Here is a 25,636-nt window from a genome sequence, read left to right as displayed (position 1 = left end):
CTAACAAAATTAACCCCAAACGTGAAGTGAGAAAATGTCCCTTGAATATCTACTGAGAGAATGCTCTCAGCTTTTTCCTAAATCTAAAACATATCCCTCAGCTGATAACGGAAGCAACACAGGGTTAAATGTACCAAATTTCAGTTTCCATCTTTTTGTCCTGGTGAGGAGGAAAGTTGCCATGATTTTTTTCCTTCCAGCACAGACCAGAGTGACTGCTCTTTTCCCTTCCTGCTGCTGAAGGAGAAAAAACAGACTTTTCTCTGCACACACCCTCCCCCCTGGCCCTGCCCCCAGCTCTGGCTTTGGATTTCTGAGTACTGAGTCCAAACAAAGGACCCCCCCCCTTTTCTCTGTCTTAGTATGTATACCCCTTTACCTCTTATAGAAGGTCCTGCTTTCTCATTCCTCCATTTACCTGATGGTAACCTTTGCTTCAGGAAAGACCCGTTGTCTTTTAGGCCAGGCCACTCACTAGTTTTACATAGCAACGTCAATTCATCCAGTTAGACAGATGAGAACTAGCTTTGGAAACTTCAGCTTTGCAACTTCTTTTCTACCTTGGAAGGCTGTTTGTAGGTAGCCTCTGAACAGTGACGGAGGGCAAATTTAAATATTTCTTTTCCTTCATGTCAGAGTTATACTTTACTGGTGGGCCGAGGTGTCATTTCACCCCATGTTTAAACCAGTTCTTTCCCCTCTGTTTCACCATCTCTGTTTCACCATCCTCCAAGTAACTGTTTCAAGAATTTGGTGAGAATTGGACTAAGAGGCACCTCCTTCTTCCGAACCAGCCTTCTTCCTCCATGTTGGATTGTTGCAGCTTCTGTACCTGGCCTGCTCTGCCAGTTTAGTTCAGTTCAGCTTGGCTTTTCCTTGCCTATAGCAGAAAGTAGTAGTAGAAGCGTAGAACAGTACTGGGCTGGGGCTGCTCCTAGACCATAGACCAGTGGTACTCACCACACAGCTTGTGGGGAGCCACATTTGCAATTTGGGAAAAGTGCCACATTGACCTCTATCCAGGGCATGAGTCCTGCTGCTCAGGGAGGCTCACAGCTTTTTCTTTCAGAAATGGTTATTTCAGAGTGGAAACCACTTGTCAACCACAAGCCCCACTGGACAAGGGCCTTGCCCACATCCCTGAAACGTGGGGCTGGTGCCACATTGGGGAACTGTGCTCAGAAGAGCCACACTTGGCTCCCGAGCACTGAGGAAGCATTACTGCTGTAGCCCTTCAGTGCTATAAGGGTGTCCGTGACAGCTCTCACAGCTATACTCATCTGTCTCCCCTTATAGAGGAAGATGCTTGAGGAGTGAGGCGATGCTATGGGACAGCTTCACAGTTCAGAGGCCCTTTAGCTCTTTTGTGAATTTGATTTGTTACTTTATCCATTTCTTACCCAATTTTAATCAGCACTTCTTGAATCGTTTAATTATGGGCTTTTTCTGTATTGTGCTATTACAATTTTGGCTGCAAACAGAAGATTGATAGTAAGTCTAGAAGCAAGCAAGCCTCCCGCCCCTGCCCCATACATTTAGGAGCATGCTCAAGAGATGAGAATGTGGAGTAACCCCTTGAGTACACTGTTGTTTTGAGAGTGACCAGTAACATGCAGTTGGCATAGGGGACGTAACAGTCTGCCACCCTCCCTTTCCTAAGGTTCCTTTTGCCGTCTTGCCGTTAGATTTGTTTACCTTGCCAGGTCACCTACAAACCTTGCCCTTACCGTGTTTCATTTTTTCAAATTCTGTTCCTGGTTCTTTCCCTTTAATTTCCCCATTCTCCTGGAGTGTACATAAAGTCGTAACACGTATGAAATCAAAGCAAACAACGCTGCTGCTGCTGCTGCTGCTGATTGACAGTTTCTATCTTGAGTTCTTAAATTGGACTTCTGCCCCAAAGAGCTGGAAAATGGAATGTTTTCAGAGAACTTTTTTTGTGTTCATTTCTGATGAATGTAGTGCAACCATGTGTCTTTGGCACAGGCCTAACAGGGCTATGCTCAATTGAGGTGTAGCTTTGTTAAATTCCTCTGGCTTGGATCCAGTCAAGTGCAAATGGTGCCAAGCTGGCAGATCTGCCTTCCCATTGAAGCTGCCTCTAAAAGCACTGCAGAGACTCTTAAAGTGGCTGAAATCTCCCCTCATTTTTGTGTGAGTTTCTGCACTCTAAGAGTTCACACAGGAGCTGTGTCTGTGGGGGAATTTCCCTCATTCCCCTGCCCCACATCCCACACTGAATTCAGGAGTCCTCTGACCATCTGGGGAAGCTTTTCAGGGAATGCAGGGGGCTGTAGAAAGAAGGTACCAAAATCCTCTTTGAAAATGGCAATTGGTTTGGTTGGATCCAACTCCCTTGTCTTTGGGCGTTAAATAAATTGCTGTGTAACAGTAGGGAATGTTGCTCCACACAAATATTGTTTTCCGCAATCTTTTAGGAAAAACATACTTTTCAGAGGAGACAGATGCCTAGGAGGCCTGATCCAGAGCTTCTGCTTTAGTTTCACAGAGAGCTAAGCCATCAGTTGAATACAATAAACCTATTTCATATCAGTACATTTGGGTGCTGCTCCAGAAAGTTTTTTTTTTAAAAATTATGTAACATCGTTCCACCAAAAATCAGCTTCATGGTGGTTTAAGCAATAACAACTTCTGTGAAAAAATGAATCCGCAAATAAAACACCTTAAAAATTAGTCTTAATCAGGGGAAGAACGCATACAGCCCAACCCAGCTATAACTCGTCCTGCCAAAACAACACCAGAAACAGTAATACCTACCATATGAACTAAACACAATGTAACCAAACGGTTGAACACTAAATAGTCAGGCAAACAAGACAGACTTCAGCTGTGCATAAAAGATAACCAAGGTGGCATTCCGCACTCAAGGCACAACCAAAGGTATGGCTCTGATTCTGGAGTCGCCTACCTACCCTCCAGAAGGGGTGAACCCACAAAAGGGCCTCTCACGAAGATCTCAGCTGAGGCACAGGCTTCCGTGGAGAAGGCAGTCTTCCTCTACCCTGGTTCCAGGTTATTTTGGGCTTCATCAGGGCTTTTTTTGTGGTGGCACTCACCAGTATGGCACCTTTTGGGGCTTCTCCCAGGTCCTGAGGAGGGAATTGGTAGAAGTCAGTACAACCATATATATGAGTACCAGTACCTTTTTTGAAAAATGAAAAAGCATTGGGCTTTACAGGTCAAAAACGTTGCTTTGAAATGTGCCTAGAAATTAACTGGGAACTGGTGACCCAAACTTTCTAAGTGATCCCAGATCATCTCTTTAGATCGCTGGGAAAGTCCTGCTGAGAATCCTTTCAACACAAAAGACTTGATGGGATGGGGACTGGACCAGCCTCTTTGTTCTAGTAGCCTAAATGGGTGGTCTTCAACCGTTCCACACCTTGGAGCCACTGAACTGCAAAACAAGTGATGGGAAGTCAAATAAGATCAGTTGGGGCCAGGAAGAGAGGGAAGCCACAACTATGACTTTGCCAGTGTCGCGGCTGGAACTTTGGGTAGCAAACTAAGCATGCTGGGAACAGGAAGCGCCAGCTGAGCCCCAGGAGATGTATCATAGTGAAGAACAAGCCAAGGGTCAGAGTCATGGATGGATTTTGTCATTACTGAATGACCTCACGTTATGGTACTGCTACTTCTTTCAATGCCCACACAGTGAGAGACAGGAGGCATATAGTATACTTGCTCTCTGCATATGTACTCAAAGCAGGTTCTTCCAAACATGGATTCGCTGTGGGGCTGTGAAGTTCATCTGAGGATTGACTACCACTGAGTGAAACCTTTGGAACCACCCCCTCCCCCATTCAGAAACATCCCCTCCTCCTCATTAAGGTATTTTATTTGGCACAGCTGGGCTTTAAATGAGCCAGGGGCACGTGTGAGCACATTGGTGCCATAACCAGTAAGCAGTGTCATGTTACTTAGATGTCATCGCCTGATCTTAGGTGCTGCAGATTACAGGATCTTTACATTAGTCTTGAGAGGGGCATATGTGTTATTTAAAAAATCAAGGATGTTAATATCTGGGCATAAGAATAACACTGCCCTTTGCACACGTCGCCTCTAACTCTGCCCATATCCTACACTGAGGTGTCACTTCTGGTTTTGGATGTGTTTTGTAATCATGTGAATGCAAAATTATTTCTAATAAAGATTAAAATCTACCACTTGACATTCTGAGGAGTGTTCTTGAACCATTTGATTACAGCTTTACAATAATACTGGTTAACGATTCCTGAAAGCAGAAGTGCTTGTCCAGAGAATATTTTTGTTGCGATTTGCATAGTTTTCCTCTGGAGGGGGATGTTTCCCCATTGGTGATGGTGGTGGTGATAATGATGATAATGACAATAATAAGAGTGTTAATCACTTTAAATGTATTATTTTGTAATCCTTACAACAGTCCTGTAAAGTAGATCGATATTGTCATTCCCTTATCGGGGGGCATGGGAGCTGTGAAAGAATGGCTTTCTAAGGCTACCTACAGTCATGGCCAAGGTGAGATTTGAACCAGTAAGTCCCTGGTTCATAGCTCAGTCTCTTGACCATCATGGTCCCCCAACCACCAGAGACATTAGCATCCTGGCAAGGAAAACAACCTGTCTCGCTTCCCAGACTCAAGATTAATATCAGTAGCCGTTCTTCTCGTGTTTGGGAACTGATTCTTTGCTCTCTTGCAAAAACAACAGGGTCTTGTGGCATGGGAACAGCTAACAGATTTATCATGGCCTATCATAGCCTAATGTCTGTTTCAACAGATGTGTGTAGGGTTATCCTCAGTTGGCAAATGTCATGTATCTGACAAACGTATTATATTTTCATCCCGCTATTCAGACAACTCGTGAATCCCAAAGCACAAGGCCCTGTCCTCAGGATTGCAAACTAAAAAGACAAGATACACAAAGGGAGGGAAGCGCAGGGGTGTGTGAAATAGAGATCAACCTGACAAGATAAGCTTTTATATCTAGTAAGGGCCAAAATGATCTTCCTTTTGACTTAGTATTTTGTATAGAAGGGAGCAGCTGGAACCTCTGAGGGTCTATAGCTCCTTTGGCTGTTGAATGTCCTTCTAGTGGCAGAGAATCCTTACTTTAGGAAACAATCCTAAACAGGTGTGCTCAGAAGTATGCCCCAGATTATTTAACGGGACGTATTCCCAGGACATTGTCTTTAAGATTGCAGCCACAGCATATGAATGTTTATGTCAATCTGGTAGACTTTTAAGATACTACCAGACTCTTTGTTGTGTTTGCTGCAACAGACTAACCTAGTTAACTTTCTGGAAAACTGTAGTACACCTGGAGCTGTGGGCTCTGCTTCAATAGCAATGTCCTCTAGTATCTGCCTTGTTCACCTACAATGAACCAAAGTTCTGATCTCTGTGCTACAGACCTGGAGCTGAGATCATTTATCAGTATAAACTTCAGCCGATCAACAGTGTGAACAGCAACCTCACAGTTCAATCTGTTCTTATTCATTGAGCATCAGATACACTTCTCTTCAAGAACTGGGTATTCAGTTGGCCTTTGGAACATGGAGACGGTCTGGGAGCTTGCTCTGCCCCTCTCTGTGCATGATATCAATGTAATAGAAATTGTAGAAGCGGTGCACTAAAACAAATCCTGTCCTGGAAGATAGCAGAGTCTCGTGTTTCTTTGTGAAATGGAACCTCATTAGAATTGGTAACAAATCCCTTCTGCAAATGTAACTGTCATTAGATTGCAGCCGCCCACATGTAAGCTCACATGCCAGGAAAGTGCCTATGGCTCGGGAAATACATTAAATGCTGCATCAGGATATTTGCTATTCAAACCTTTATAAAAAGGAGAATACAGTCTGATCTCCTTTTTACCTTAAAAGCACAAGGGATATTTAGAAGAATCACTTATCAGGATTTCACATAAACAAGTGTGTCGTTCTCATTAGAGCTATACTGGCAAAGAATGGGTTTTGCTGAAATCTAAGAGATGCTGTTGTTTTCTATGTTTGATTTGTTACGATTATTGATGCTCTGACCTTCCCTCCGGAAAATGGTTCATTGGGGTGAGTTATAGCAAATTAACATTACAAAAGAAACAAACCCATTGGCCAGTAAGTAGCTCCTAATTCTCCTCTTAAGCGTATCATAAAAACTAACGTCATTTAAAACCAGCATTGTTAGAAAAACCAGCCAAATCATTACTTGTTTAAAAGTATCAGGTTAAGGGAGTTCTAAAGCCATGCTGAGGATACAGCCCTGTTTCGTGTGGCCCCCCACTGCAACTTCTTGCAACTGGGATTCATGACCACAGTACCCTGGCAGGCTTGTATGAGAGGAGGTAATCCTAGAGGTACCGGGGTCCTGTAACATTTAGAACGTTAAAGGTTACAACCAGCACTTTTGATTTGCGCCCATAAATTTTCTGGCTACCACTGCAGACTGAACAAAGTGAGAAGTGTGTGCTTTTAACAGCTTCTCCCTACCAACACTCCAGCAGCTGTACTTTATGCCAGATGTGGTTTCTGAATGCTCATTAAAGGCAGGGTTGGCAGTAGTCTAGTCTGAACATCTCTGTATTGCTTTTTGTGTCCCATGTTTTCTCAAAGAGGCTCAGCATAGCCTGCATGGGGATATCCCATTCATCTTTGAAATAATCCTGTGAAATAGGGTAGATTGAAAGGAAGTGATTGGTCCAAGGTTACCCAGTGAGCGTCTGGCTCAGGCAGAGATTTGAACCCAAGTCCAACGTTCCATCCATTATACTTGTCCTCTGAGAAACTATCTAACCAGTGGTCAAATGATAATTTTAATACCTCTCTTGCATTTTCTTATGTTGGCTCCCAAACAGGCTTGACTTCTGCAATAGTAACTCCTTGCAGGCACTTGATGTAGGTAACCACAAAAGAATGGGGAGAACTCCTGGAATTTGCCGCTGTCTCAAAAGCAGAGCCAGTCACCCAAACACATTGGATGTGTGCCTTTTAACACTGTAGCCAGGGAGACCTTCCTCCTTTTATAACATCAGTAACACATTAATGTAGGCGAGCAGAGTGAATGGAAGGTTTAAATCCAGAAATAGTTTACATATTTAGCAATCTACTTTAATCAGATCAGAATGAGAATTCTTATAGGTGTCTAAGACAAAGCATTTATAACTTTCAAAGCAGTTTTTTTCAATAGCACCCCAAATAACGGCAATGCTTGAGCAGCCTCAGCTTCAGGTGGCTAAATGGTAGGGTGGAGAAGACATGTTTCTAGATGGAGACACTCTTCTTATCATCAGTAGCCGTCTTCAAGGTGTATACTGCATATACTGATTTAGATGTCCCACAGAGAATTCTTTTGTTTTGTATATAGAGGCAGACACTTTCACTATTGGGCTGTCCCATTTGGCCTTTCAGCAGCTCCTCAGAACATGGCTAAAGTATTAGCAGCCATGCTGATTTATCACAGCCGTTGAAGAGTGGCCATGCTATCAGACCTGGCTGACCAGCTGATCCAGTTGCTGATGTATCAAAGAGTTCAGGTGTCATGGAGAGATGATTTTGAACACATGTACTCTATTTTTTTAAAGAATTTTTATTGGATGGGTCAATATATATAAGTCACCATACATACTTTTTAACAACCATCACATTATATTATTCCCACCCATTCCCCCGCCCCCCGCTTTTCACTTGACTTCCAACAGTTTTCCATTCCCTTCATTTATACTAAATCACTATCTCCTACTATATAAACTTAAGTATTTCTACATTATAATATATACTATATAATATAACCTAACCTAACCTCTAATATAATATAACCATAATATACTCATCTCTATCTATCATATTCCAAATATATTTCTAATATTTATTTTAATATTACTATATTCTTCTTAACATATACTATCATATTTCCATCACTAATTCTAAACCAGTAAAGATCTATTCTCCCCTTCTAACAATTATCCAAAGACCACATTTTCCCTTTCATGTCCCACTTTTTTCCACATAATTCCTAAATTTCTCCCAATTCATAACATAGTCCAAAGTATCTTGTTCTTTTAACTTCCTGGTTAACATGTCCATTTCTGCCATATTCATTACTTTCAAAATCCAGTCTTCCACTGATGGTATTTCTTGAGTCTTCCATAGTTGTGCATAAGTGAACACATGTACTCTAGTTATATACGTGCATTCTAGTGAATTTTGTATAACCTTTAATGTAGCTTGTTGGCAAATTTATGGAAAACACAGATATTTCTTTAATCTTTTAATCAATTAACAATAGTTGGAAAAAGTAGATTAATGATTCTTTAATTGTTAAGAAGAAACAAGTATAATCTGTTCATCTCACTCACATCAGTTTTTCAGCATCTAAAGATTTGTAGGGACGGATGCACAATAACATCATTTTTGGCTTAGCAAGATATCGCATGATTAAAAATCGGAGGAATCAGCTACATTGAAGGCCAACCACATTTTTATATTGTCATGTGTAAAAATTTTACAGCCGTCTTTATAGATTGCAAATGTCATGTGATATAAAAGGATGTCACTATGCTAAGAAATTAGGATTTTGATGAAGGAAAACTCATGCAGAAAATTTAGGTGAGATGTGTGTGTCTGTAGAGGTCCCAATGTATTTCATAGTAGACTAAGATGATCTGATTTTAAATCATTCATAGCGTTAATTGAGAAATGTTAAGAAATTTATTTTTACATGCATTCATATGTTAGTCAAGTATCGGATTCATTTTAATATGCCTTTATATTTTAGCATCTTGCTTAATTAAAAAGATTAGGGCTTATTTCAAGTAAAGAATAAAGTTCTAAACTCTAAAGAAATTCTCTTGTGCGCTTTGATAGGAGAGTGTTAAACAGGGAAAAAAATTATAAATTATTTGTACTAAAAATAGGTTTTTAAAAGAAAGATCTCTGTCTTTAGACCTTACCTGAAGCTCTCTGAGCTGTTCAGAATTTGGAATATAACCTTCCAAACTGGATGGTTTGGAAGCTTTATTGAGATATGGATAAATCAGTCCGATACACAAGGATGTGAAGGCTACGCTGGAGTGACTCCAGTCTCATAGGATTGTGATCTGTTGGGACAAGAGAATTCTGAAATCAAACATCTGAATGTGATCATAGACACTTATGACAGGGTATTCCTCTCCAAAGAGTGAGAATAGTTAACCCTAAGACTGAAACGCAAAGATCTGTTGAAGATATAAGAGGATACCCTTGTATTGGTTCGATTTCTTAACATGCCCATGTCATGCCATGATATAATTGTGTGGGCCAAGTTTCATGCTAGACCTTACCCAAGACTCCTATATCCATTTCAGAGCCAGAGAACACAGCAATTGTGAGACTGCAGTCCCTATTCTGATTCCCATTCACATGAAATTGTGCTAGCAGTTGCTTACATGTGGTCGAATTCACCTGTTCCAGAGCTAAGCGACTAGATCTCAAGAAGGCTAAGGGAGACCTGCTACTTTCCTCCAGAATGGTTTAAATAAAAATCAGCACTACCACATTGAAATGATAGATTCCCCCTATATGGCAAGGACAAACATTTTTCTGAGTTCCATTCCATAAATTCCATAAACCCTCCACTTACACAGTTTCTTCACGATGGATCTGAACACAGTTCTCTCTGTGTTAACTCTTCTTCCATGTGATCCCTTGCCTATCTAATTACTCAAGGAATTGATTATCAACACTGTACTATTTTTTGGCATCATATTGTCTCATCAAGTCATCTCATAGGGTTTTTGAGCTGCATGCCTTCTCTGCGGATAAGAGACCATGCATTTTTCATGATGAGGAGGTAGTCCTTAGAATGGACCTCATGCCGTTTCTTAAGGCCGATAGCATCTCTCGTAGCCTGAAGAAATAGTTCTGCCCTCATTTTGTCCAAAGCTTTTTCATTTGAAGGAGGTAAAAATGGGATAATTTAGATGCCAAGGGGCCCTTTGTCCTTCTCCAGAACTAAACATCTGAGTTGCTTTTTGTTTCCATTCAGAACATGGCAATAGATAGTTTGGTCTCTGCCGTATCAGTAGCTCTATGGATATGGGGGCTTGAATGTAAGTAGCCCTTACCAACTTGCTGTTCCATTCTGACTTTCTCAGACTGATCTCGCTCTTCTACTTTTCCCCTTCACTTTCCTGCCGAGTCTTGCCTCTTTAGATTGTACAGTCAGGATATGTGTTCTGTTATGGACACACAACAGTGTTATGGACAGTTCATGCCACCCGCACTGTCTGTTGAATTTTAATTGCTCTGAACTACTTTGAAACCTCTCCCTCCCCCTTTTTGTCTGAAAAGCAGACTAAACATTTACTAAGAGTATAATACTGGATTTGGGAGGTTCAGGTAATGAGACCTTGGGGCTTATTCTAGTGTTTTGCAAACTATCTGTTTGTTTTATATAGCTTAGGACAACCAGCACTTCAAGTTAATATAACAAAGCCCAGGGGTTTCTTGCTACTATTAAATGTACCTCTTTCTCCTTCCCCTCAATGGAACATGAACACAATCCAGCAAAGCCACCTCCTTCTTAAGTCATTTCCCTTGTCTCTAGCTGCTCCAAGTAGTCAGGGGCAGCTTTGGGCTCCAAAAGAGAGATAAAAAGGATTGTTTTTGAACTGTCCTTTAAACATCTGCTTTCAGCCAGCGAAGCCAGAGTGCTGAGTCCTGCCTCTGGGGCTCCTGGGACCTTTGCAAACCAAGCATATCAGCGGTTCATTTAGGAAAAACACATTCTCAAGGTTTTTAGCAGCCAGGGGAAGATTTGCACTAGGCAGCTTATCCTCAGTAGACCTCCTTCTGGCCTTGAGCCACTTATTTTGCATTTAATATTTTTGTTCAAACATTAAAGTCTGTTCCTCAGGGGGCAGACAGTTTCTCCATCAGTCAGAAGCGAATGCCCAAAAGTTTCCAGTGCAGCTGCATATGTTTCCCCTTGTTGGGGTGGACTTCTCTTAGGAGCTGGTGTTTGGATCAGCAGTAGCTTAGGTAAATTGGATCTGGAAGACGGCTTTACAGCAGTTCTCTGGAACATGGCCTGAGCAACTTGCAAGTGAGGATTTGACGCGAAGGTGAGCAGGATGTAGAGTGTCACTGGTGTTGCTCCTGCCCAGTGAGAGCTAGCTAGGGCTCACTACACCAAACTGTAGAGCCAGTTAGTGAGAGCCAGTTTGGTGTAGTATTTAAGAGCTGTGGGACTCTAATCTGGAGAACCGGGTTTGATTCCCCACTCCTCTGCTTGAAGCCAGCTGGGGGACCTTGAGTCAGTCACAGCTCTCTCAGCCCCACCCACCTCACAAGGTGATTGTTGTGGGGTTAATAATAACATACTTTGTAAACCATCCTCAGTGGGTGTTAAGTTGCCCTGAAGGGCAGTATATAAATCAAATGTTGTTGTTATTGTTAAATGTTTATGTGATTAACTGACGAGGATTAGTTTATATATTGTTGTAATTGACATTTAAACAAGCCTGCCAAAATGATTTCATGCCCAGCTATGAAGAAATGTTTTACACCCCAGAATGTGTGTCAAAATTATAAGAACTGGGTCTACATTCTGCATATGTTCAGAGTGCACTAAAGCACCTTTTACACAAGGAAAAAGATACACAAGGGGAAAAGCTGGGTGGGCATGCATGACACATCTCTTCAGTTCATATGAAGATGGTCTACCTTGGGAGCAGCAAAGTATAGGAAAGTCACCACCTAAGTCCACAGGGCTTGGGGGCCCATATGATAGAACGTCAACTTTCCTTTGGGAACAGAAAAAAGACAGAGGGTTTACCAAAAACAGAGGGGGGCAACAAAGATGATAAAACCCCTGATGATAAAACCCCATAAGAAGGGAGCTGTCTTAGAGTCTCTCCACACAAGACCTCTTACATGAGGACACTCAAATGAAGGGAGATGCAATGTTAGCTGGGAAGCATAGTTTAAAAAGAGAGAGGCAAAGGCTCTGTCAATTTCCCCTCTCTACAGAGCCTGCAAAGATAGCTGCTCAGAGGGTTTGTTAATTTCCTCTTAGCCTCCCCTTCCCAAAGGGGAGATGAAATTGACAGAGCCTTGGGGAGGCAAAGAGGAAATTAACAAACCCTCTGAGCAGCTATCTTTGCAGGCTCTGTAGAGAGGGGAAATTGACAGAGTCTTTGCCTCTGTCTTTTTAAACTACGCTTCCCGGCTAACATTGTCTGTCTTCACTTGAGCGTCCTTGTGTAAGCAGTCTCGTGTAGAGAGACTCTTAGCCATCTTGTCTTCTTACTGGGAGCTACCTCACCCCTGAGCTCCATTGCAATGACAGCTATGGCTACATATTACTGAATAAAAGGCAGAAACTTCAGATCATGAATCTGAGGTAATGAATTTCGGAAACTTGCAACTTCAAGAATAAATAGCCTATCCTTATTCTAACCATTTTTAAGGGTATGCACAGTGTTAGGGTGAGAGGACTGCAGTTTAATCACCTTTTCCTTTTAATTCTTCCTCTGTTGCAGTGTATATAGACTATGTTTATGCTTTTAAACATCTTATTTTAAATTTCTTTTATGTTCTGAACTGTGCATCAAATGATCACGTTTTCTTAGAGAGAAATTAATCCCCCCAGCCCTCTATATGCAAGTAGAAGCACTAGTCCTTAGGATTGCTAAGGGGAGAGAAGCAGGGAAACATCCAAGTGAAACTTCTAATGGCAAAGACGAATGAGGCCTGAGTTCAGACTGCTGGAGAAAGGAATTCCCTTGTTATTGTTATGGTCATCAGTGGCAGTGATCCAGAGACAGTGGAGAGCAGAGAAAGGGGAGCTGGGCTGGACAGGAAATTGAGGAAGGCTGAGTAATTAACTCTGACATGGGCTGGAACAAAGATTACCAGGTCCCCTTAGTATCCAGCAAGAGGGCAGAGGAGCAGCAGGTACTTACTCCGTTGTCTTCTTTGCATGTGTATGTGTTCTGATGCTCCTGCTGATGGCATCGCTTCCAGTGTGACCGGAAATGATGCCATCACACCAGGACAGATTCTTAAAGAGTTGGCCCTGGTGCAATGCTATCACTTGCAGTTGCACTGAAAGTGAACTTTTTGGCAGGAGTTCACGTGAGTCCATTTCCTCAGCCTGCGATTGCCAGCAATTGGCAGGCAGAGACGGGCATTCCTGGGAGATTTCCTGCCACCAATGAGCATTTAGGAACCCTAACCAGAATGGGTGCTTGCAAGACCTGTTTCCCCATACCAGCGATTACTCTTTTTTGCTGCTCTCTAAGCCCAAAGTGGAGCCAATGTTGCTGCTGGAGAAAGGAGGCAACCGATTGAGTGAGGCTCATTCACCCATGGAGCAGCAGCTGATCCCTTCCATGTGTGGGGCGTGAGCTCCTGCCCGCCTCTTCCCACAAAGGCCACAGTCGTCTGCCTGCCTGCTCCATTCTCTGCATCCCACAGTAGCAGCTGATCCCTCCTCTCCCTTTTGTGGCTGTTGTTAGGCCCACAAAGTCTTACCCAACCGTCCCAGCAGACCCTCTGCCACTATTTGCCTGCATCCTTACCATGCTTTTCCTCCATGGAGCTCTGCTTGTAGGGTGTATGGTTCAGTCCTCCTCCATTTTATCTTCACAGCAACTCTGTAAGGGTAGGTTAAGCTGATTACAATTGGCTCATAGGCCCCAATCAGTTTCATGGCTTGAACTGGGGCTGCGCTCTAGTACTCTTACCATCACATTATATTAGCTCTCGCTCACCTGAATCTTTCCAAGCAAAATCTTTCCAACCAGAACTACCATTTCCCATTACTGTTGCTGCCACAGGAGACTACCAGCTAAGGATTGTGTTTCCCAGAATGTATCAGTACAGTGAAATGAATGGCACAGCCCTATTCTTTACTCACCTTCTTGTGGGACCTGATCCAAGGAGACAAATAGTGAGGCCACCAAAGGAAAGAGGGATTCACTTTTTTAGTGATGTTTTATATGTAGCTGCCAGCAGAAGTGTGATATCTGCCTAGTATCTTAAGCTCAGAATGACCATAAAGAGCCTGACTGGGAGTAGCAATGTCATTGATCTAAAACGGACTGACTCGCTATGTCAGCTGTAAGACATATGAAGAACTCAAGGAATGAGTGGCTCTTTTTTTATCAGCAAGTGAATGGAACAAGATTATCACCAGAATTTGCCCAGGATTCACTTTAGACATTGGTGATCAGTTTGGAGAATCTCTGCTTCAGAAAAATACATGTCTCTACATGTTGCATGTCAGGCTGCTGTAGGAGCTGGGGAAGAGTAGTGAAGAAGCTCCCCTGAACTTGTGTCTCTTATCTTTGAATCAAAGATCTGCAGCCAGTCGCCTGATGAGGAACTCCCTACCAAAAGAAACCAAAGATATTGCCTGCACCTCTAATCCTCCTGGATGACTTTAAGCAGGTTAATCTTCCAGAGTCATGCTAGGCACATGATGTGTTTTGGATTGGGTCACTACTTCAACCTAGAGAAGCACCAGCATGTATGAGCAGGAATTACAACCCAGTCACTACTATGAACGGTCTTTATCCCAGGGAAAGACTGGAACTCCAAAGAAGCATGTACAGGGAACTCTTTCAACATGGTTGCATATATTATTATGGTGCCATCAATGTGCATGATGCTTTAGACTGCAAGAAGAAAGCTTGTTGCCCAGAAGTTCAGAATTGAAACATCAACACAACAAAGGGCGAGGGGTGGTGGAACAAGCAAGGAAAGATGTTGCACTCATTCCAGCCCCAGTGCTAAGGTTTCATTTCAGCAGGGGTGGAGGACTGAGTGCTTGTACCGAAAGTTTCACTTACCCCCAGTGAGCTTGAGGAAGAGATTTGAAGAAAACGAGAGGTGACTTAACACAGTTCTGGGAATCCAGGGATAAGATGCACAAGGCCAGGAGATGTTAGTGGGAGCAGAGGACCATTGGATAGCTGAGAGTGGTTGAGATGGAGCTTGAGAAAGCTTGAAGCCACATGACCAGACAACCGACTGAAATCCCACTTTCCCCTGGGGACAGACTCAGGAGGTGGATAGCGAATCCAGCCATTCAGGAGCAGGAACGTTAACTCCTAACTACTATTTCCATCAAACGTGGCCAGTAGAGCGTTTTGTATATTTCAGAGGGCTCCCTATTTGCACTCACAATTCCTTGTTTGGAGAAAGGCTCTGTGTGGGGTGTGCGAGTCGCTATTTGGTATACCCAGATAACAACAAATAATTGCTGATTTGGTATTATCCAGGTATACCAAATAACATTAGATAATCGGGATACTAAATAAATAACCCCTATTTATTTGGACCTATTTGGCAAACACAGCTAAAGCCTTTTAAAGCTAACTGGCTGCTTTTGCAAGCCCTTTTTTCTCTCCTCCTCAACTTTCCAAAGTTTTCTTGGGCATTTTCTCTCAAGGGAGGAGAGGAAGGGGGCAGGATGAAGGAGGAATGAGAGAAATTCAGGCCCTCCAGACTTGTCTGGTAATGGTTTGATGTCGGTTGTTGGTTCTATTGAGTTTGCAATAGTGTCATTCCTTGCTTCAGTTTGGTTCTGCTGAGATTCTCTCGGTTGACATTAGTTCTGCAGAGGAACTTCTAAGAAGGCATTTTTAAACAAAGTTTAGTATTTCATTCTCTCTGGAGAATCATTTGCCGTATAAGCAGCACTTGCTTCAAACTTCTGAATCCATGAACCCTGCAAGCTATTGAAGCTATTCATAGCCTTGTTAGATGAGAGCTGTAAATCTGTCTCCTTAGGTACACCTTAACATGGGGAAGAAAGCCAAGGTGGTAGAGTAGTGAGAATGTTGGACTAGAGCTGGGGAGACGAGGATGGGCTTGGGCCCGTCACCCTCTCTTCGCCTAACTGGTATAGTGTACATTTAAGCAGCATTCATACCGCCTTTTCAGTTCTTCACACGCATTCTCTTATCATTCTGACAGTGTCCTGTAAAGGAGTAATAGCTTTGGGACCTACAGACTGCAGAGGGGAGGTAGTGTATGGGTGGGTTTCTGAATCCTTCCTAGCAGCTTCATCACAGAGGTGAGAAGTGAGCCAAGGCAGCTCAGAGTTTAGGTCCCTTCTGGCCTAGTGAATAGGGTAGGTAGGCATTGAAACCAGAGTCCGGCAGGATTTGTTGTCCTTCTGCTGGGCCTGTAAGACAAAGATGTTCCAACAGGCATATGGCTGAGGCTGGGCTAGGCCTCCTCTGGCCATGGAGAGGGAGGGAGTGGATGAATGATTTAATCCCTCCCTAATAGAGGTTTTACCACCACCCTATTTTTAACAGTTTAATTGCACTTGGAAATTAAACCAGTATTGCCTACGGGTTTTATCCAAGTGAAGCTAAGCAAATAGCTATATCGTGGTTGCTGCCATCTTGATATTTATTCTATTAAGTTAATTAACTAAGATCTTTATAATGTTTTATGAATTTTATGGATTGCTGTATTTATTGTTTTTACTGTGTTTTAAATTATGTGATCTGCCCTGAGCTCGCTTGCAGAGAGGGCGGAATAGAAATCCAATGAAATAAATAAACAAAATAAAAACAAAGGTGGAATGAGGCAGCTGCAGGATTTTTTTTGCTGCAGGGAAAACTCCGCTTCGTTCCACCCTCAGCGCCTCTTCTGAAACATGTACCCATCTCTAGTGCTAGTGTGTATTTTTACTCCCTCTATGCTTTTTTGCGGGCTTTTGGCTTTTTCTTTAACCTTTTTCCCTCCAGGAGCCCAGCATGTTTATTGATTGAAATGTGTGTTTCATACTTTTCTCTTGAAACACCTTTAAAAGAACCCCTTGCTTTCTGTGCGTGGGGGTGGCAGAATTTGGTGATTGCCCAAAGGGCCAGCCAATGAGTGGTCTGCCCGGGGTGGGGGGGCTGACTTTGTCACGCAGGCCAGTTTGTATATTCTGTTCAGCCACTCCTGGGCTCTATTCCGTTTCGACATTTGTACATCTCCCAGATAATTGGGTAAGTCAGATGGCAAGTTCTCTCCTCCGGCTGTGTACATTTGTCTTTACTCATATCACATATTGGGATGTCAGGGGATCTCACTGCTGACAAGGCAATATGAACATTCATGAACTGGAATCCATTGCTTTTGTGTTAGCATCTTTTGGGAGCCTATTGGTGCAAGCTAAACTGAACGTTTGTTACTCTGTTGCAGGCTTTTAAAATTTTCTTTTCTTTTAAAAGACATACCGATTTGTACACGTTTCATGTCACCTGATTTTATTTTGGAAACACTACATTTTCATATCATTCCATACTTTTGTGTAGTTTCTTGAAAGAACAGAAGAATGCAAGTCGCAAACGGAGGCTTATGACGAAGAGATGAATACGCTGAGTTCCCAGCATCCTGAGGCGGACAGCAAGGTGGGATTTTGTTGACGGTAGGGTGGTTATGGTTGGGTGTCTTTGATTACAGCAGTGTCCCTTTTGATATGTATTGGGGTGGGGCCTGAGTCTCAAGTCTTTAAGCTATTGACCAAACCATATTATTTGAGAATGGTTTTCTTTGTTCATTTAGCCTGTGGCTTGGTTTACTTGGCTGTTTCAGACAAGCCCATATTTGTCATTTGGGGGACAAATCTTCATAGAATCATAAAGTTTGAAGGGGCCTTGCAGACCATCTAGTCCAACCCCCTGCCCAATGCAGGAACAGCTTAAAGCATCCTCAACAAGTATTCGTTCAGCCGCTCCTTGTAGACTGCCAATGAGGGGGAACCTGTCGTGGGTTCCCCCTCATTGGCAGGGGGAACCCACCACAGGAACATACCCTAGGCAGCTAATTGAGGGGGAATCCATCCTAGGCAGCTGATTCCACTGTTGCATTACTCTTAACGTGAAGAAGTTTTTCCTAATGTCCAGCCAGTACTTTCCCTCCTGTAACAACTGTTTTGAGTCCCATCCTCTGTTGCCAACAGGAATAACTCCCTCAACTCCCCTAAGTGATAGCTCTTTAAATACTTAAAGAAAGCAATCATGTCTCCCCTTAACATCCCCTTCCCAAAACTGAACATTTCCAAGTGCTTCAGTCTTTCTTATTTATTTATTTCAAATTTCTATTCCGCCCTCCCCGCGAGCGGGCTCAGGGCGGATAACAATATCGGTCTTGGCCTCCAAGGGACTTCAGGGAAGTTCATATGGTACTGGATCTAGCACAGTTTTCTTCCAATGACTCCTTAGGGTGTGTCACAAGGTTGAACTAAATAAGGCTTTTTTCAACAAAACTCAACTTTCCTGAATTGTTGAGGTGTTGTTAGGGATACAAGCAGTGTCACCCAAGCATTGGAGCATTCCTGTGGGGGGGGGAGGGATGCTTCTTATGCCGATGTTTTCTAAGAAAGCCTGGTTCATCGTTGTGTCTTCTGTGCAGTCCCACAGGAGAACTGCGCATGCACAGTTCCCATGTGTGTCTGCACAGAAGAACACTCAATGAACAGGAGTTACAAGTAAGCGCAACCCTGTTTTACTATTACACAATTTCTCTTTCAAAAAATGGAATTAACCTTATCTGTTGGATGTTTGTTCATCTCTGTGCTAATGAAAGCTGCCTTTGTAATGTGGATTAAGAGTCTCTAAAATGATCAAGCCTGATTTTGCACAGATTGCAGCTTCAAAGGAAACAGAACATGGCATACCTGTTTAGGTAAAAAAAAACCCACCACCAACAACACTATTTTTTTCCCCCTCTGCAGCAGGTAATTTCTTCAGACGCTTTAGACAGACAGAGTTGGACTTCCAGTAAGACTGAGTTTGAATGTAATCCAGCTGTCAGCGATTGCTTTGGTGGAAGTGAGATGGGCAAATGTGAAGCTCAAGGAAGGAGCTCGCTCCTGTCTCTGTTAAATGAAAATGGAGCAGCGGTACATGACTCTAGGTAAGCAGTCAGCTTAGACACGGCACTTTTGACAGTAGTTCTGTTGGAAAAGAGAGGGGAGCAATTGTGTTTTAAAGTGAATTTAGATAATGGAGCTCTCTAATTTACCTGGGAGATTGGCAAGCCTCTTTCACAACTCTTTCAGACTATCATGCAATTAGGTAATTAGGAGGCATAATGCTCACTCGGAGAAATCGGTTATGAGTGAAGATTCCCTGGCAGCAGTGCGTATGGGAAGTGAGCTTCCTCCACCAAGGATCTATTGGAAGGGCAAAAGAACTAAAACAGTTGTACAAATGGTACAGTAAAGACCTGTAAATGCTCTCTGAGCAAGTTAAAAGGTCGCCTTGGATTGGTTTGGGTTGCAAGGTTATGATAAAGCAATTAGTTGGGAAGCCAGAGAAGAACAATATACATTTTGGCTTCTGTCTCTTTTCCAACCTGGTTCCTGAATGCACTTTGCTGTCACATTTTCAAACCTATTACTGTAGCTGTGAAATGTCTTTTTATGTCCAAGAGCCTCACATTTCTTAAAATCATATGTTAGTTTGGGATATGGCAGCCCTGGGTTGAAGTTATCCGGAAAGCTGTTTGGGTGGCGATGAATGTATTACTGGCTTGGTTCAGGGGTAATGGCTTTGGTAACGGAGGCTTAGTATGCAATTCTAAGAACACTTTCCTGGGAGTCAGCCCCACAGAATAAACCTGAATAGGATTCCAAGTAGGCTTGCTTAGTATGGCTAGGGTATCAAACTAGGACAGGGGAGTTCTCGGTTCAACCCCCCACTCACCCATTATAGCCTATTCTATCTCATGGGGAAATCTAGTACTCATGTTTTAAAACTGGGTGGGGGACCCAAACAGAGGGGAGGGATGCTGTTAAGACTTGCAGAACGAGGTGGGCAAAATTTCTAAAACAAATTCAGTCCTTTTTGGTCACATGCATTGAGGAATTTGACATGAATGCCAAATCTTTATTAGCCAAATATGTTTTAAGTAGATTGTTACTTAAAGGGTAAAGGTAAAGGTAGTCCCCTGTGCAGGCACCAAGTCATTACTGACCCATGGGAGGACGTCACATCACGACGTTTTCTTGGCAGACTTTTTACGGGGTGGTTTGCCATTGCCTTCCCCAGTCATCTATACTTTACCCCCAGGAAACTGGGTACTCATTTTACCGACCTCGGAAGGATGGAAGACTGAGTCAACCTTGAGCCAGCTACCTGGACCCAGCTTCCGCCGGGATCGAACTCAGGTCGGGAGCAGAGCTTGGGCTGCAGTACTGCCGCTTACCACTCTGCGCCACGGGGCTCTAGATTGTTACTTAATGTTACGTTTTTAGGGAAATTTGATTAGTAGCTGTGCTCCTGGATTGAGAAATACCTTCTTGCAGCATGCATAAAATAATTTTGATCATTCAGTGTCTTCTTTTATTGTTGCTTAATATGTTCATGCATGCAAGGTGGAGATCTTTGGTCATCAGTATTCCAGAGAGGCATAAGACGGCTTTTACGTGGTTTTACAGAAAAAACAAGTGGAAAATAATGCTGCCCAACTATAATAAATAGTTTTATTTAATTTTTTAAATAATGTACATTCTTTTGAATTATTTATTTATTTTGCACGTTTATTCTGCCCTCCCCACGAGTGGTCTCAGGGAGGATCATATCATTTAAAACCATAGTAAATATCACATGTTCCATAAAACCAATTAAACATTTAAAATTCAATCAGCATTCAGCATCTCATGCAATATAACTGGCAACAGATGGCAGCAGTCAATATTATGACTGCAGATGGTGGACAAACCTAATTGGGAGGGTTTACATAATTTCTCTTCCCCTCTTACCAGGCTGGTGGAGGCCTGACTCAGCCTCAACCGTATGCCTGGCAGAACATCTCTGTCTTACAGGCCCGGCGAAAGGATAACAGATCCTCAATAGACAGAGTTCCATCAGGTTGGAGCCAGGACCAAAAAAACCCTGGCTCTGGTTGAGGCTTGGCGGGCCTCCCTGGGGCCAGGGACCACCAACAGCTGTTTCTCTCCTGGTTGAAGCATCCTCCGGGGATTATATGGGGAGATACACAAACTGGGACCAGATATGCTGGTCCCAGTCCGCACAGGGCTTTGTAGGTTAATACCAAAATAAGAAACAAGACCTGTTGTGTTATGTCACGGAGAGGCTTGTCTTTGAAGCCTCGACAAAGTCCATTTGATTCTTGATTTGCAAGTCATTTTTGATGGAAGTTCCAGGGGTAAGGGGGAACTGGTGTAAATACTCCATATTCTAAAGGCGGGCCAAAATTTGGTGACTGCAAGCAAATTGGCCAGGGCCTTTTTTGTGAACAAACTTACCTATGCACAGACTTATTCATGATTTATTTATTTGTAAGATTTATACCCTGGTTTTGATTGAGGCGAAACAATCAAAATTCATCACAACATACAATTCAAACGCATGCCTTTCTTGCATTATTCTTGCCACAGCAGCCGGCTTATTCCTTCTGTGTATGTTTCATTAATGCCAATTGCTGAACCTTCAAAGAATAAGAAACGGTGTTCAAACGGGATAGTTCTGTCTGCCTGTGCAAAATTTCATCAAATGCTTCAGTAGCTGCCAGGACTATAGAGCCCTAAGAAGTCCCTGCTCCAATGATGAGTGCTTCCTTCCTAGAAGCACACCTCTGTGAAAATGAACTGGGAAGCATAGATGGCCACCTCTGGGGTAGAACTGATAGCTGTTGACAGAGCACTGAGAAATTGATGCTGTCAGTTGCGGGAGATGATGCTGAGGGGAAGTATACCCAGAGTGAGTCCACCGGTCTTGCTCTCATTTCTCATCTGTTGGTGGCATTTCTATCACGTTTTTATCTCGCCCTTCCTCAACAGAGCTCGTGGCAGCATATATGATAACTTGTAGGGCATTATGCTGCCCTTGACCAATGATAAAGAAAGAATACTTTTCCAGAGATGTGCCTTCAAGCAGGACATCTGAGAGAGAAGCTCAGAGTTCCAGCTGTGGGTTGTTCCTTCCCGGCCCTTCCACCTAGGACCTAGTGAATTCGATGCCCCCTCCTCAGGATCCTCTCTGACTCACCTTGTCGTTGGCACCCCCACTGCCCCATATCCCCAGTGTGATTTGATAAGGAAAGGGCTGCAAAGTTTCTTTCCGAGGGATTTTTAGTGAGGAGTTAGAAAACTCCCTTTCTGTTCTGCTATCAGTCCTGAGTTTAATGCCCTTGGACACATCTTTGCACACACATGCCACAATTACATGTGAGGATCTTTAAACACTCACCGGTGGAACAGATGGTAGCTTTGGTGTGGGGGGAGTCTGAGAAATCTTGCTTTGAGTTCTCTCCTTGTTGCTTGCTCTGTGTAGTTTTCCACTCATCCAAGCATAGCTTATATGTGTGCTACCCCTACCCCCACAGGCTCCTGTGAGGTTGCTGCTGCCAGTAACTTAGTCCTGTACTAATGTATCCCTCCTTGGGGGCTAACAAACGGTTCTCTGATGTTAGAGAGTAGGGAACCATTAGTCCATATAAGAGACAGTTCATAGCCAAATATATTTAATTTCTTGCTAGTCTGTCTTCATCAATATTCAAGGCAGCCAAAACTGTATAAATCAGTGTCAGACACCACAGCATAAGAAGGGCTCTGCTGGATCAGATCAATAGTCTGTCAAGCCCAGCATTCTGGTTCACGCAGTGGCCAACCAGTTACTTTGGAGGGCCAAAAACATGGCATAAGAGGCCAAGGCCTTGGTATTCAGAGGTTTGGTGGTGGAGAGTGCCCTCAAGTCATAACTGACTTATGGCAACCCCTGGTGGGGTTTTTATGGCAAAAAACTAACAGAGGTGGTTTGCCATTGCCTGCCTCTACAGCCCTGGTCTTCGCTGGAGGTCTCTCTTCCAATTACTAACCACGACTGACCCTGCTTAGCTTCTGAGATCTGATGAGTTCAGGCTCACCTGGGCTATCCAGATCAGAGGTTTACTCCTTCTGAATATGATGTTTCCCTTTAGTCACCACGGCTAATAGTTGCCAATAGACCTGTCCTCCATTAATCTGTTTTAACTTCTTTCGAAGCTATCTATGCCTGTAGCCATAACTACGTTTTCCAGCAATGAATTCTGCCTTTTAATCACTAGATGAGTAAAGACGTATTTCTTTTTCTCTGTCCTGAATCTATTTCATTTGATGCCCTTGAATTCTAGTATTTTGGGAGAGGGGGGAAAAGTTCTCTCTTTCAGCTCTCTCCACCCCATGCCTAATTTTATAAACCTCTATCATATCCCGCCTTAGACGTCACTTTTCTAAACTGAAAAGTCCACGGATTTTCAGCCTTTCCTCATAGGAAAGGTGCTCCAACCCCTTAATCATCTAGAATATTGTTCTTATTTCTGAATTTTACTTACAATTTTTTACTAAGAAGCATCCTCCCCCCCCCCTCCCGCCGCCAGTTCTTTTTAGCATTCAGCTGCGCAGTCCTTTCTAATGTCTTAGTGTAAATTCTCCCAGCTCAATTGGTGCCAAGACTATAGTGGTGGGTAACTTAATTCTCACGAATGGCATTAGATGCCAGCGAGGAGGCATTAAAAGCACACTTAGCATTTTCTCTCTCAAATGCCAGCCTTCTAAATGCCTCTGTTTTCAGCACCAGATTGTGTTTTAAATGGCATGAAACGTTCCTTTATTGACACACGTGAAATTAATGACAGGATTTGTTTGGAGTGTAACGTCCCTTATTTAGTTTCTGTCGGGTTGTAAAACTGCTTTCCAAACTCTGGTCTGTGAGCCATTAGCTGTACGCAAAGGCCTGGTGAGAAGTTTACAGAATTGACTGTTGTGTTCTGATGGATGGTCTTGAGTTGTATCCCAATTGATGCACAGTGGTAAAATGCAGTTTTGCCTGTTCAGGTAGCCTTAAGCACATACTATCCATACAATAAAGCATATCGTAGGATCTATCAATAAGCAGCAGCTGCAGAAATAAACATAAGGGCTACGTTCATACCAAATAAAATCAGAGGGCTTATCCAAAGGCCTTAATCTGCTTCTTATAAAGGAAAAAAGGGGGATGACATGCACTTTGGGGGAAACAGCATTCCACAGGCTTGGGGCAGCTACCAAGAAGGCTTTGCTCTTAGGTTCTTCTTAAAACAGAATATACATGATTATGGTTGGATTTATAAAATATATTCTTATCCTTCCTAGCCTCCAAGGATCTCAGGGTGGCGTTTGCCGTTTCCCCATTTTATTCTGTTAACAGCCCTATGGAATACGTTATGCTGTGACCCAAAGTCACTCAGTGAGCTTCACTGGAGAGACAGCGCTTGTGTGTGAATTTGGGGGTAGGGAGGACTCTGTTGTGGCCTCCCGAGAAGCATTACTACTTGTTCTCCATTGGCTCCCAACACTCTCAATCAACATGGAGAGAGAGAGGGAGAGCTGCCCACCTTACACTGAGAGTCTCTCTACACAAGACAAATTACACAAGAACGCTCAAGTGAAGGGAGACGCAATGTTAGCCGGGAAGCCGAGTTTTAAAAGACAGATTGGAAGCTTCTATCATCTCCTCCTCTCTAGAGTCAGCAGAGATCGCTCCTCAGAGGGTTTGTTTATTTCCTTTTCACCTTCCCAAAGGGGAGGTGAAATTGACAGAGCCTTCAGGGAGGTGAAGATGAAATAAACAAACCCTCTGAGGAGTGATCTTTGCAGGCTCTAGAGAGGTGAAACCTCCAATCTGTCTTTTAAAACTCAGCGTTCCGGCTAACATTGTGTCTTCCTTCACTTGAGTGTCCTCATGTAATTCATCTCGTGTAGAGAGACTCTCAGCAGGCTAGGAATGGCAGCAGTTCTGGGCATTTTCATGCATATTGCCAAAGTATTCCTCCTTTTGCTTCTGTTTCAGTGCCATGTTACTAAGGAGGAAGCATCGGAAGGAACCCGGTTAAAAACAGCGTGTTGAGAGGTGTCTTGCATCAGTGTACTGATGTCTTGGCTGACACTGCCATGCTGACTCTGCAAAGATGCAGAGCATCAGTGTCTGATAAGCAGAGGTGCTATGTTGACTGCAGAGGCTGGAGAGCATCTGTGTGTGTCTATGCACTATACAGGCTGGACCTTGAGTATCTTAGAACTAGACTGTAGGCAGCGGTATGGGTCCGTAGACATATTTGGTCACAAAATACTTTTTATTAGGATAACCCAAATATCACAAAGTAGCAAATTCCCCAGAATTTTTCACCAGACTGGATGTCTGGAGCAAAAACCAAAGTGTGTGTGGGGGGGGGGTGGAGATACTTAGCATGTCTCCCTTGAAACATTTTTCCCCTGTACGTGCCCTTTTTTGTTGTAACGGTTATTATTCTGAACATTCAGTATGATAAAACTCAAAACTTTGCCATTTTGCAATCCTTTATTTGGTCCCGATAAAAGATAATAAAGAAAAAAGTTATTATATGACTGTTGCTCTTGGGATCTTAGAAGCATAATTTAGGTTCACTGTGCAGCTCTGATTATCCTGCTCAATGCAGCCTTCTCTCTCTCCTCCCCAGCTTGTAAGAAGCAACGGTGCTATGACAAGGTCTTTTTTTGACACGTCACTTTGGCTTTCTGTGACTTCTCTGTTTGAAGTTGCTCTGTATAGTGTTCAGAATTATGAAAATGAAGAGAACGCACTAGGAATTTATGCCTGACATTGTCCCTGCGAAGATATTTCAGGTAGAAGGT

The 25,636-nt window shown here is 43.1% G+C and overlaps 1 protein-coding gene across 2 annotated transcripts in view; it reads left to right on the top strand.

The window, feature by feature from the left end:
• CDK5RAP2 (CDK5 regulatory subunit associated protein 2) overlaps window positions 1–25,636 on the top strand; it is a 179,188-nt gene that overhangs the window by 91,969 nt on the left and 61,583 nt on the right. For both annotated transcript variants that reach the window (XM_054998013.1, XM_054998011.1), the window contains 2 exons: window positions 17,295–17,390; window positions 18,716–18,897. In XM_054998013.1, the coding sequence (XP_054853988.1) occupies window positions 17,295–17,390; window positions 18,716–18,897 (278 nt within the window). The remainder of the gene's footprint in view (window positions 1–17,294; window positions 17,391–18,715; window positions 18,898–25,636) is intronic.

This window comes from Eublepharis macularius, chromosome 14 (genome assembly GCF_028583425.1).
Source record: "Eublepharis macularius isolate TG4126 chromosome 14, MPM_Emac_v1.0, whole genome shotgun sequence".
NCBI classification, from domain to species: domain Eukaryota; kingdom Metazoa; phylum Chordata; class Lepidosauria; order Squamata; family Eublepharidae; genus Eublepharis; species Eublepharis macularius.
The sequence above is the reverse complement of the archived record's forward strand: the minus strand, read 5'-3'. Positions and strand labels throughout refer to the sequence as shown.